At 47.7% G+C, this 14,049-nt stretch overlaps 1 protein-coding gene across 1 annotated transcript in view; it reads right to left on the bottom strand.

Annotated features, from left to right (window-relative positions):
• GLP2R (glucagon like peptide 2 receptor) overlaps window positions 1–14,049 on the bottom strand; it is a 53,741-nt gene that overhangs the window by 19,617 nt on the left and 20,075 nt on the right. Inside the window, exons 7-10 of the mRNA XM_086686544.1 lie at window positions 12,020–12,173; window positions 10,169–10,328; window positions 8,703–8,763; window positions 7,263–7,332 (exon numbers count right to left, since the gene is read on the bottom strand). Coding sequence (XP_086542670.1) covers window positions 7,263–7,332; window positions 8,703–8,763; window positions 10,169–10,328; window positions 12,020–12,173 — 445 coding nt within the window. The remainder of the gene's footprint in view (window positions 1–7,262; window positions 7,333–8,702; window positions 8,764–10,168; window positions 10,329–12,019; window positions 12,174–14,049) is intronic.

The raw sequence follows: 14,049 nt of genomic DNA, 5'->3' as shown, positions 1-14,049 counted from the left end.
GTGGGGAGAAGAGGGATGATTCCAGCTGTTTTGGACACAAGCGATGTCCCAAGGCAGTGACATATTTATGTCTGCATCTCAGCAGAGAGGTCCCAGCTGGAGCATGGAGCCAGCGATGGCTGGCTCCAGCCAGAAAAGCTGTGCAGACTGGGAGAAAAAGAGGGTAAGAGACTCACCTTGTAATGAAGGGAATGGCAGAAGCGGAGACGGCAAAGGAGATTGAGAAAGAACAGGCCCAGGCAGTTGGAGCGAACCACAAGGAAGTGGTGTCCTGGAAACTCATGTCTGTAAGAACTTTGAGGAGGCTTAAATGCTACCCAAAATTTCAGCAAAATAAGACTGCATTTAGCAACAAAGAGCTGAGAGAAGGTGCAGTTCACAGGTGGGAGCCCAAGGTAGATTGCAATGCTTTGTTTTGTGAGCTAGATGTAAAGAGGGAGACAGCCAGTGTAGACCACATTGAAGAGGCTTGGCTGTGAAGGAAAGCAGAAGAATAAAAAGAGTAATTGACAAGAGATACAGAAGGAAATCACTTTTCTGTGCAGGGCTGGAAGAGGTTTGGGGTTACAGGTTTTTGTTTTTGTTTTTTTTTTAATGGAAAAGACAAAACTGCCTCTATGCAATGAAAAAAGAGCCAGTGGAGACAGTGATTGGGTAACAATTAATGGAGTCTACAAACTAGAGATCAAAGTCTCTATGAACTTTGAGCCAGTGCAGTACTAATCCCCCATCCTTGTCTGGAAACAAAACCCTTGATCCACATATTGAAACACAAGCTCCAGAATCCAATGTGTACCTACTGAGACTTGCCTTATTGGCCTCAAGAGAGTCAGTGCTCAAAGCTAGCAGTCTACAGTTCCAGGCAAGAGGCTATTTATCCCAACCCACTAGCCAACAGGAATGATGGAGCTTCCTAGCCAAGGAATATTTAGCAACAGGACACTTAAATACAAACTAAATGCAACCAAGTAATTTATTTCTTTAATGGGATATCTGCTTTTCCTCATGAAGAGAAAACGTTGTGTCCTTGGCTTAGTGATTTGTTGAACTCAAGCATTTTTTCTTGTGAAGTAAGCTTAACTGGGGAAAGGCACATATTTCAGCAAGTTAATTTCGATCAGGACTGTTTCCTAGGATACGAAGGGTTGTGATGGGGAGGATGTGGATTTGCTGTTGTTTGTGCCTTCCAGGGACCAGACATGAGAAAATGGGCATCAACCAATGGGCCGTGCAGAGGAAGTGCTTCTTCAGTACCACGGGATGAAACACCAGCCTGGTTGACCACGGAGCTTGGGTTCAGTAGGCACGTTGGGTAGTACTGTTCTTCATCTGTACAGAAGTAGGAAAAGGAGCAGAAGGAGGAAATCTTCCAAGAACCCAGCCAATTCCTCTTAGATGCTGTGATCAGAATGGGGGTGCTTAGGACCCCAGATATATAACGTTCCCTTTCAGGTCCTAGACAGTGCAGAATGCATTATCAGATATAAGATTCTTGGTGACACTTCCTTGGCATTGCAGCTCCTGTGTTTCGGTCCTGTGCTAGAAGAGGTGATGGCTAACATAGTAGGGGGCTCAGAAGTAGGCTTCATCTACCCCTAAGCTTCTCCACCTACCCCCAACCCCTCCTCTTCTGGCCTGCTGTGTGGACTAAAATGCGTACCATTAGAGTTGCTCCTTTGGTTTAAAATAGTTCATCCCTAGAACGCTGCTGACGTGTACACATCACATAGAAGATAACGAACACTTGGGGTGGGGTGGGGTGGGGGGGACTTTCTCCAACTCTTATTCATTCATGTGTCCATTTTCACAACGGATAATTCAATCGCTTACTTATGATCTGACCTACTTTCACCATGGGAAGCAGAAGATGGGATGCGCCAAAACTAAGTTTTAATGGGGTGGGAAAATACAGGGTATGGAGAGATTCCCACTGTAACTCTTAGAGGAGGGGATATGGAAATTAGGAGATGTTTTGAGGACACAGCACGCCCCTGGGTTCCTGGTGAGGTGGAAGACCTAAAAAGGGACAAGACCAGTGAAGACTAATTTTACTGATTTCTCAGCTTTGCCAAGTCCTGAGGCTGCTAGAGAAGATCCAGTAAGAACAAATGAAGGCATTGGACTATAAAACTTCATAAAGTCAACAAACAGATGGTCCATTCAGTCATTGGCTCAAAAAAGCTATTCAACTGGCTGTTTAATTTGGTTGTTCCGTTAACTCCAGGAATTACGATATGGATAGAACAATCTTGCACAGTGTATGTATTTTGTAAACCCTGAAGGTTTGGACTAATTAAAGCTTTATGGATTTTCTACTGGGAGCAGAGGAGACCGGGATATAAGAATATTCCATATTTCAGGATGGTTCTATTCTTTTTTTTTAATGTTTATTTTATTTTGAAAGAAAAAAAAGAGAGAGAGAACAAGTGGGGAGAGGATCAGAGAGAGAGGGGGAGAGAGAATCCCAAGCATGCTCTGTACTGTCAGTGCAGAGCCCGACATGGGGTTCGGTGCCACGAACTGTGAGATCATGACCTGAGCTGAAATCAAGAGTTGGACGCTTAACCAACTGAACCACCCAGGTGCCCCAGAATGGTTCTATTCTTAATGTACACTCAGGGGTAACAGCTTAATTTAAGTAGTAGAGTCTTTTATCCTGAAGAAGATGGGAATTGGGAAGTCTCCAATTTCTATGTCTCATGAAAGACCTACAGAGCATCTGAATTGTTCAGGCTGTCATAATATGTTATTCTGGAACACAGAGAATCCAGAAGGCAGTAGATAAAGTCAGGTGGGAGGTCTGAAAACCCAGCATGACATTCACTCACTTCGCCCAGATGCTGATCTGTAGACACAGACCCAATCTGGAGGTGGTGGGGGAAGCCCAGCTATGGCAACAAGGATGCTGCCTGGGGGGCTGAGTTGGCCGGGGGTTTCCCAGAAACCTCTGATCCATCCTCTAGAGAATAGGAACCAGCCTCAGATTTGGACAAGGTGAAATGAGATTGCGAAGTGCCCTGAAATGCCAAATGCCATGAGCAACATCTTGATTATTATGTTATTTTTTAGTATTTCAGCTTAGCTAGAAAACATTTGGTCAAGAAACTCTTTTTGTTCCCCCAAACATAATAAAGGTTTATTATTATTATTATTATTATTAATTATTTTGCTTACTAAATACTCTATTGCAATGGGAGAAGCTCTGCTCTATGAAGACACTCAGGGGCCCTGGTTCCTTCCATGTGTGGTTCAAGGAATTCTGTTTTGGAGTTTGGGTTACATTCACTCAGGTCAGAGGAAAACTGTAACATGTGGTCTTCTAACTAAGCATGAAGGCAATTATTGGCTCAGTCATAGTCTGATGAGTCTCAAAATCACAACTATTAGATTTGAACTGACTGAGGGCAAAAACTATGGGGAATTCATCTTTTTTCTCCCAGAAAGAAATCAGCACTGAGCTAAGCACACAGCTGGTGCTCCATAAATGTTAAATGAAGGTGCAAGAGAGTGAATGCGTGTGATTCCAAAGCTAAGGAAGCCCAACCTGGCAGTTCTGTTTCCATCAATCTAGGGTAGAGTCCAGTTTAGGGGTAGTTATGGCTTTTTCCTTATCCTCCTGAGCTATAATGTATAGCCAACTGTCTAGTCCTGGGTTCCTCAACCTCAGTACTCTTGACCATAATGCTTTGTGGTGGGGGCTGTTTTGTGCACCAGCACCCTTGGCTTCTATGCATTAGCTGCCAGCAGCACCCCCACTCCAGTTGAGATGATTAGAAATATCTCCAGAGTTGCCCAAATGAGGGGGTAGAATCACCTTCAGTTGAGAACCATTGGTCTGGGCCAACTCTGATTTTATAGATGAAACAGCAGCCTAGAGAGGTCAGCACACCATAGATTAACCACGAAGCCTGCACTTCATGTAGGGCATGCAAATCCCACTGTCCTTGGAGTGTATAGGATCCTAGAGCTGGTGGGGGGAAGGAGAGGAAGACATGAGGTGGGGTGGGGGGAGGGAGAGGAAGACATGAGGTGGGGTGGGGGAGGGAGAGGAAGACACCGGTTGGGAGGGAGGGAGGAAAACATGAGGTGAGGTGGGGGAGGGAGAGGAAGACATGAGGAAGGGGAGGGAAAGGAAGACATCAGGTGGAGCGGGGGGAGGGAGAGGAAGACATGAGGTGGGGTGGGGGGAGGGAGAGGAAGACATGAGGTGGGGTGGGGGAGGGAGAGGAAGACATGAGGTGAGGTGGAGGAGGGAGAGGAAGACATGAAGAAGGGGAGGGAAAGGAAGACATCAGGTGGAGCGGGGGGAGGGAGAGGAAGACATCAGGTGGGAGGGGAGGGAGAGGAAGACATGAGGTGAGGTGGGAGGAGGGAGAGGAAGACATGAGGTGAGGTGGGGGAGGGAGAGGAAGACATCAGGTGAGGGAGGGGGAGGGAGAGGAAGACATGAGGTGGGGTGGGGGAGGGAGAGGAAGACATCAGGTGAGGGAGGGGGAGGGAGAGGAAGACATCAGGTGGGGTGGGGGAGGGAGAGGAAGACATGAGTTTCTGCAGCCTCCTTCTCAGGACAGAGTCTCTCTTCTTGGAAATGGACAGAGATAAACAACCCAAAGCCTTTCTCTGTGGTCCACACCAATGTTTTACCAGTTTAGATTCTGACGTTCTTCCTTGTGTCCAAAGGGAAGTTTTCCCATTTCTATTTAAGCCCATTCCTCTTGTCCAAGACAAGCATAGTTCAGCAAGGTCCTCTGTAAGATCTTCAGAGACCTGAGGACGATTATGAACGTGTCCCTTTCAGGCATGCCTGTCGACTCTTCCTTAATTTGAGAGGTAGAGAGATTCGTAAAGAGCTTAGTCTCCAAGCAGGAAGTTAAGTGTTCACCAGTCGCGGGGCCATCCGATGGGCATTGGGGGCAGGAAGGCAGCGTGTGCAAAATGTGGGACTAGCGAAACAGCAGCGAGGATACGGGGAACGGTGAGTTTCTCCATATAAATAAAGCGTGGGGTGCTTGCGGTTGGATGAGTAGACCAGGAGTAACAACACTTTCCACACTAAGGAGTTTGGAAGGCACGCCCGAGGACAACGGTGCGCCACGAGAAAGACACACGTAGAAGACAGACGTAACCAAAGTTTGCTCAAGAAAGACCACTCTGGCCGCAATGTGGAGGATGGATTGTCAGAGGGCAAGAAGGAAGAAGGGAGACCAAGCAGGTGGCTTTTGCACAAGCGTGCACGAGAAATCTCCAGAGGCTGAAGAACAATGGAGACGGGGGTGGGGGGGTGGGGGGGAGAAGGGACAGCTTGGAGAGATCTTTGGAGAGAGAACTGATGACTTAAGTCTGAGTGCATGTTGCAGGGAGGAAGGGAGAGCAGGCAGGAGGGCACCCAGGTTTGGGGCTTGGGTAGCTGGTAGATGGATGGCGGTGTCATTCGCTGGGCAGGGGGAGCGGAGGGGAGCGGGAGGTGTGGATGGGAGAGCAAGGAGCCACCGTGAGCTAAGGTGACTCTGGCCACTTCTGCGTAGCTGGTGACAGCAAGAGTGCGTAAAGGTCACTTTATCGGAGATGAGCCGATAAAGCACATTGTCTGCTCCCCTGCGGGGAGAGAATATGGCTACGGGAACAAGGAGGGACCAGGAGAAGTCCATTCGAACCACCTGCGAGCTTGTAAGACTACAACCGCCCGGGCCCCACCTCCAGAATTTCTGATGTAATTCTCTACAATACGAGTCACTAAGTTTCTAACGCACGGCCAGCTTGGAGAACCACTGGTGTGTGGGCAAAGAGCTCCCCAGACTTCGATGTGCACCCCAAACCTGGGGATCTTGTTGCAGTGCAGATTCGGATTCAGCAGGGCTGGGGTGGGGCCCGAGAACCTGAATCTACAAGAGTTTGGGTGGCCACACTTGGAGCATTGAGCGTGTGTCACAAGATGTTCTTCAACCCTGGCAGCACCTTGGAATCCCTGGGTCACACCTGAGATCCACGCAACACAAGTCTCTGGGTGTGAGACCCAAGCACAGAAGAATCTTTAAAGACACCCCAGTGGGGTGCCCGGGGGGCTCAGTCGGTGAAGCATCTGACTTCGGCTCAGGTCATGATCTCGCGGTTTGTGAGTTCAAGCCCCGTGTCAGGCTCTGTGCTGACAGCTCGGAGCCCGGAGCCTGCTTCGGATTCTGTGTCTCCTTGTCTCTCTGCCCTTCCCCTGCTCTCTCTCTCTCTCTCTCTCAAAAATAAATAAACATTAAAAAAAAAAAGAGACACCCTGGTGCTTCTAAGAGCAGCCAAGGGAATCAATCAAGAGCATCGATAACAAGCATAGATGTCTCCTCTAGAAGGACTGCAGAGTAAACACTGGGGTTCCAGCTGCACCGAGCCTGAGCTCCATCCCGGGGAGGGCCTGGCTGGTTAGCGAGAACGTTCTAGTGCCGGGGAGCGTGGGTCCCAGGCGTTCGCTGAGTAAGCCCATGTGGACAGCCATTTGTCCGGATTGGCTGCCAGGATGAAGAACACAGGGCTCACGGGGGCAGCGGACAGGTTTTAGACACATACATGTAAGGAAACATTGCCGGGACCATAACTTCTGCTACGGAATTAGCAGATCTGGAAGGACACAAGGCGGGGTGTGACCATCCACCTTTCGGTGGAAATGTCTGGGGACAGCAGCTGGGTGGGGGGGAGTGGGTGGGTAAAGCGGCAAATCTCAGGATGGTCCAAAGCGAGGTACTAATGCGTTGACAGGTCTGCATCAGGCACGTGGGCAGGAGTCAATAAACATTTGGGGGGGGGGCAGCAGCACAGGGCTGTGGCGACAAGTGCCAGTGTCCCCAGTCAGTCCCTTTGGGCTGAGATCCAACGCCCCCACTTACTGGGACTTGAGGCAAGTCTCTTGCCATCTCCTCCATGTCCTCGTGGGTAGAAGAAACAGAACAATGACACCTACCCACGTACAAATCACAGCCCCCAATACGGGGTCGCCGAGCAGGTGATAGATAGGTTGCTATACATAGTTTGTGGACCCAGAGAGAAGGAGGCGTGCGTACAAGCCTGCATTTGAGCCCAGAGCCAGAACAAGGAGAAGTTTCCAAGTTGTTCCTTCTCATTCAACACATCCTACTCACAGCTCGGCGACTCCTTCTCCAAGGAACTGGTCCAGGCTCATTTGGAGCCAGAGAATTTGGTGGGGGGCAGGTGCAGGGGTGCGGGGTGCCCCACAGCTGCCAAGTTCAGAGAGGAAAAAGAGGGGGCGGGATGGTCCTTACCATGACACAAAGCAGCATGGGCCCCCGGATGATCCACCAGATTTTCTTATTCCTGTTGGTTCCCCAGCACCTACGGCAAAGAGCAGGCAGGACAAGGTTGAGTGTGACGGCCTCAGACCCTCTGGAAGAAGGACTGACTTCCCACCCACGATTCTCCTGGGGGGGGGGGGGGGAGAGGGAAAAACAGGATTAAAACCCCTTCCTTGGTGTGTGACCCTCTACACTTTTCCCCACGTTCACACAAAAATAAATTCTTTTTTTCCCCTCCAAAAGTAAATTCTTAATTATGCATAGGGGACTTTTGGTAATGATTATTTGGAGGGAAAAGAATATGATCACACGACATACATTATTCACAACGGGCTTGGCAATGTGCTGTTGGGAGTCAGCCCGAGAAGCCGAAAGATACGGAACCAACCTGTTTTTTTCAGTATTCCCCATAATATTCCGCAATATAGGTATGCCACAGTTTGTTCATGGCTTCTCATTTTTGTGCATGTTCAGGCACTTTTTTGTTTGGTTGGTTGGGGTTATTTTTTAATTGAGGTATAATGGATATATAACATTATATTAGTTTCAGGTGTATAACATGACTCGATATTTGTATATATTTCAGAATGACCGCCACAATAAATCCAGTTAACGTCTATCACCACACATAGTTACAAATATTTTTTCTTGCAACAGGGACCTTTAAAATAGACCCATTTAGGGGCGCCTGGGTGGCTCAGTCCGTTGAGCGTCCGACTTCGGCTCGGGTCGTGATCTCACAGTTCGAGAATTCAATCTCCACGTCGGGCTCTGTGCTGACAGCTCGGAGCCTGGAGCCTGCTTCGGATTCTGTGTCCCCCCCCCCCCCCCCGCCCCTCCCCTGCTCACACTCTGTCTCTGTCTCTCTTTCTTTCTCAAAAATAAATTAAAAAAAAAACATTTAAATAAATCAATAAACAAAACAGACTTGCTTAGCAACTTTCAAATATACAATATAGTATTATCAACTCACCATGCTGTCTCCATGTTGCACTTCATATCCCTGGGATTTACTTATTTTATAAGGAAGTTTGTACCTTTTGACCCCCTTCACTCATTTCAGTTCACTTTTTTTCCCCCCTCCACTGTGAATAATGACACCATAACCAATTTTGTACCCATATCCTTACATATTGAGGGTCACTGCTAACCTAGGCAGCCAATGTTTGCATTAATTTGAGCAGATTTTGTGCTAATTTGCGTGTATACCTAAGCTAACAAACTCATTACTGTAAGAAAGGTCTTTGATTTTTTAATCTACATCCCTAAGCATATTCTAGACAGCCAAAATGGAAGGGGGTAGATATGCTCTTTGGGAAAATGGCATAAATCCTTGCATCTAGGCATATCTTAGAATTCCTGGCTGCGAGCAGGTGAAAGCAGGTGTGAAAGCAGGTGTGAATTTCCTACCCGGTGTTCTCCAGCTGTGCACGAGCAATACTCCAGGGTACCACAAACAGCAGCGGGAAGGCTGGGGAGACAACAGGGAAATGCAGTTAGGGGCCGGGTGACTCAGTCTGCCTGCCTCCCACCCCGGCCTGATGGGCCAAACACATCCGGTTACAAGCCCAACTACTAGAGAATTGCAGGCTGAGATCTGGAGAGACCTGGGGTGGCACAGAGCCCATCTGTTGTTTTACTGTCCCACAAACCAGGAAGCAGAGAGGAGAAAACATTTGCCACATGTTGCAAAGCAGCTCAGAGTAAATCCAAGGCGTTAACCAAAGTCTCCCAAGTTGTCGGTCAAGGGCATTTCCTCTGAATCCTGCAGCGTGACGTTCTCTAAGAGTTTGTGACAACGGGGTTTCAGGGTCTAGACCCCATCTTTTTTTTTTTTGGAATTTTTTAAAATCTTTATTTATTTTTGAGAGAGAGAGGGAAACAGAGTGCGAGAGGGGGAGGAACAGAAAGAGAGGGAGACACAGAATCTTAACTGACTGAGCCACTCAGGAGTCCCTTTCTAGAAAAAATTTTTAATGTTTATTTATTTGTGTGTATGAGAGAGAGAGAGAGAGAGAGAGAGAGAGAGAGAGAGAGAGAATGGGGGAGGGGCAGAGACAGAGGGAGAAACAGAATCTGAAGCGGGTTCCAGGCTCCAGGCTGACAGCAGTGGGCCCAACATGGGGCTCGAACTCATGAACTGTGAGATCATGACCTGACCTGAAGCTGGATGCCCAACCAACTGAGCCACCCAGATGCCCCCCTAAATCTTGTCTTGAAGACTCAGTTGGTGTTATGGCTTGAATGTTTGGGTCCCCTCCCATCCCATGTTGAAGCTCCAACCCTCAGTGTGATGGTAATTGGAAGTGGGACCTTTGGAGGTAGTTAGGTTTGAGGGAGGGGGAAGCATCATGATGGGATTAATGTCCTTGTAGGAAGAGACCAGAGAGCTTGCTTTCTATCGGTCTCTGTCTCTGTCTCTGTCTCTCTCTCTCTCCACCATGTGAGGCTACAGTCAGAATCCAGCTGTCTACAAGCCAGGAAGAGGCCCTTGCCAGAACTGGGCCACCCTGGCATCCTGATCTCAAACTTCCCAGACTCCACAACTATGAGAAATAAATGTCTGTTGGTTAAGCCATAGAGTCTATGCATTTTATTATGGTGGCCCAAGCAGGTGACTACAGCTGAGGACGGGGTGGGAGGAATGGTATCTGATTCTCCCAAAACCTTGTCGGTTTTTTAACATAAGCATTGGGTCTACAGCACCTGTGCGTCTCTGTGCGTGTGTGCACCCCGCCCCCTGCTCTCTTCAGTCTCTCGTCCCTGAGGAGTTATCCATCCCAGATGGTCCCTCCAGTTGGGAAACCAAAGGATCTGTTGGGTTCATATGTTCTGATGGCCCCTAGGAGAAGAGGTTGGGGGCTCGGGTCACTCACCCCAACCCACCAGCATGTATCTGGGCCACAGCCGCCTCTCAGAGAGCACTGTGGGCTCCAGCAACGTGTGGAGGTAAAGGCCTTCGACCAGCAGCCACGAGTAATTGGCTCCCACAAAGTAGTGCAGCAGGAACTGGGCAGAGCGGCAGGAGACAGATATCTGAGGAGGACAGAGCACCCGAGGGTGAGGCCAGGCATTCCCGCGTGGACCCAAGATGGTGAAGAAGGGCTCCCCCACCCACAGCCCTCCCTCTTCACCCCCTCACTCCCGAACCTGCTGACAATCTCAAAGAGGCTGGTGACAATACCAAAATGGGAAGGGGGCCTTCCTGTAGGTTTCAAAGCCCAGTCTCTTCTTTTAACGTTCTAGGCATTTGTAGACAAACAAAAACAGAGAGAATTCCCTGGCGCCATTTCCCTAAAGGAAACCCTGAAAGGTATGTTCTCTGGTCTTGGTTCAATTAAGCTAGAAACCAAAAATCTAAAAAACAAAACAAAACAAACAAACAAAAAACAACTTCAGATGATTGGAAAGGAGGAAAGAATTTCTAAATAACCCAGGAATCAAAAAAGAAATAATATAAATTAGAACTTATTTCTGACCCAGATGAATAGAAAATACCGCATATCAAAATGTGTGGTATGCAGCTAATACCACACCTGGAGTGAAGCCTATAATCTTAAAAGCCTTAGTTAAAAAAGAAAAAGGCTGAAAGTCCACTATCCTAACTATCATGTCAGAGAAAGAGCAGCAAAATCTAACCTAAGGAAAGGACGTGGAAGGAAAGCATAAAGGTAAAAGCAGAAACTAATGAAATAGAGAACATAAAGCAAAGAGAATCAGCAATGCCAAAATTTCATTCTATGGAAAATCCAGTAAAACTGAAAAACATCTGGTAAGGATGATCAAGAGGGAAGAGAGTGAAAGTATAAATAGTCAGTATCAGGGACACAGAAAGCAATACTGCTCTAACTATGATGGTAAGATCTTAAAAGATCTTCAGAAACTACGAACAACATGATGGCAAGAAATTTGAAAAGTTAGATGAAGCGTACAAATCCCTAGAAAAACACCAGGTACTAAAGCTGACACAAGAAGAAATAGAAAATCTGAACATAAGAGCTGAAAACAGCCCCCAGTTAAAAGCCTTCCAACAAAGCAAACTTTGGACCCAAGTGGCTTCACTGGAATGATCTATCAAACATTTAAAGAAGAAAAATACTCATCTTAAATAAGTTCTTCCAGAGAACAGAGAAAGAGGTAACAAGTCCGCTTTGTTTGACGTAAGCGTAAATTTTAGCTTCTTTATCACAAGAAAATTACTCACTGAGGCAGATGAGAGAATGCTAAACAAAACACAGCCTCAGCGAACAAATCCAGCAATATAGGAAAAAGAGTAATATATCAGAACCTAGTTGGGTTTATTCCAGGGGTGCAAGGTTAATTTAACAAGTTACTACAACCAGTATTAATAGGATAAAAGATAAAGCATCCCAACAGAGGCAGATTTCAATTTGGAAAGCTTTGCCTCTTTAAAAATTAGTAATAATAGTTTTTTAAAAAGACTGATCTGGTTCAGCTCTTTGGTTCACAGATGAAGAAATTTCCCACCCACGGGCACACAGCAGCCCGTGGCTGATTTCCTTTACCTGCCTCACTCTCGGGAGGTTTGGGGTTTTTTTTGGGGGGGTTTGGTTTTGGGGTTTTGTTTTTAGTCCGATGATACTTCTCTGACCAGAGGCCTTTGACACCCCTTCATGTCTTTCTTGCCTTTCCCCGTCCTACCTTCCCACCCAACGGTTCCCAGCCCTGAAATGCCGGGTGGGAGGCTATGGTAGGGAGGCACATACCTCTGACACGAAGGACAGCCACTTGTTGTCGCTGTTGGGCCTCCTGGAGTAAGAGTTGTAGAAGATGGCATCCTTCACCAGCACGGCCAGGGCTCTCAGGATGAAAGAAGCAAACAGGTTCATGTGGATATAGTTGCGTGTGCAGTGGAGTTTTCTGCGCAGGGAAAAAACCAAGTGTCTCCCCTCAGGAAAGAACAGCTCAGACCAACAGGCATGTGCCGGAAACACCTGTGTACCTATCACTAGAGGACAGACATTCATCGTGTAGGCTCCAGAGCCACGCGGCCGGGTTATGTGATTTTCTCTGTGCCTCATTTCCCTCAACTGGAAAATGGGGATAACATGTACACGTGGAGGGCAAATTGGGAAATTGAGGCAGAAGGGTTAAGTCAGCTGTCCAAAGTCCTAGAGAAGTAAGTGGTGGAGGTGAGATTCAGACCCAGACACTCTGAGGCCAAAGCACAGCTCTCCAAGGCTCTACTGCCTGTAAGGACGAGAACACTTCCTTCAAGGATTGCCGTAGCAACAATCTGGTTTGGGGTGCAAAGTACTCACACAGTACCTACACCTAGTAAGTGCCCAGAAAATGTCAGCTCTCATTACCTCCCTCTCACCCACATGAAGCCTCCTGCAGGCTCTTTTTCTTGTACTGGCTGGCGTAAAACTGTGTGTCCTTAGTGTCTCTAGACAAAAGGACCCTTTTCCATCACTGTGCCTTCACAGCCTTGCCTGTGCCCCCATGCAGCACACACACCTGCCTGGCTTTAGAGCTATTATTACTTTTTAAATTTCTAAACAGTACTTGAGGCAGGTGTTTTATTATTTATGCATCCTTCTCCCTAATTAGACTGGGTGCCACTCAAGGGCAGGCACTGGATCTTGTTCTTTCCAGCACTAGGGGCAAAATGGATATCTGGTCAACCTAGGCTTCACTAAAGCAGTTGCTTAGCTGGGCAGTTACTTTCTCCTGGCTTGCTTCTGGGACTTTGGGAAGGCGAGTGTAGGAGGTCATGGATAGCAGGGGGTACAGGCTATGGAATGCTCCCACTGCTCAAGAATTGCTCTCTAGATGGGGTATATGGTCGTGACTGTGCTCTGGGAAGCCATAGAACATCCTGGGATTGAGGGGCCAGACCTGGTGCTACAGGAGCCTATGTGGGGACCTGTTCTGCAGCTAGCATCCAGGCCTCCACAGTGCCCATCTAGGTCTCCTGCATCTGTATCAAATGTTCATTCGGCCACATCATACTCAGTTATGTTCCTGAAGGGGTGAGGCCAAGACTCAGGCTTGGAGGGCTCCTTAGGACATCCATAAATAAATCACTTGGTTGATGTCTGAAAACATGGTTTAGTAAAATGCACTCAGGCTCTGGGATTCTGAAAGGCAGCGTAAGGGAATGAAAATGCTCAGGCTCTGAACTGCCTGGTTGCGAACCTGTCCCCAGCACTCAGCAGCTGTGTGACATTGGGCAAGTTCCTTGATCTCTCCATATTTCTGTCAACTCATTTATAAAATGGGGCTAATAATAATGCTAATCTTCTAGGATTAGAATTAATCTTAATTCTGATTAGGGAAGAAATTTAAAGGGCTCAATGCATGTAACGTGGTTAGAACAATGCTTGCCACCAAGGAAGCATTCAAATGATTAATAGCTAATTGGAGTCTGAGGGCCATGGATTAAAATCACAGCTCTACCGCTCACTAATTTGCTTTGGAGAAGTTTCTTAATCTCTTCTGTAAAAATCATGCCTCCAGTAGGGCAGGGCACACAGGAGGCTGTCCAATCCCAAAGTGGCTAAATCAGAGTTAGGACTCCCAGATTCCAGTTCTAGCAGTGCCCCGTGACCTGCAGTGACCCAGTGCTTCTCACTGGACCATCGTTATCCCTTTCCCCTCTGCCTGCACAACGGGGTTGATGGGCTGGAGACTCTCAGATCCCTTCCAGCTCTGGTGGACCATGATGTCATTCAGCCCAGTCTTCTGCCTTCTAGAGGGAGCCAGGAAGCAAATCCCAGGGTGCCAGCAGAAG

This window comes from Puma concolor, chromosome E1 (genome assembly GCF_028749965.1).
Source record: "Puma concolor isolate L17-30 chromosome E1, mPumCon1.1.hap2, whole genome shotgun sequence".
Lineage (NCBI taxonomy): Eukaryota > Metazoa > Chordata > Mammalia > Carnivora > Felidae > Puma > Puma concolor.
The sequence above is the reverse complement of the archived record's forward strand: the minus strand, read 5'-3'. Positions and strand labels throughout refer to the sequence as shown.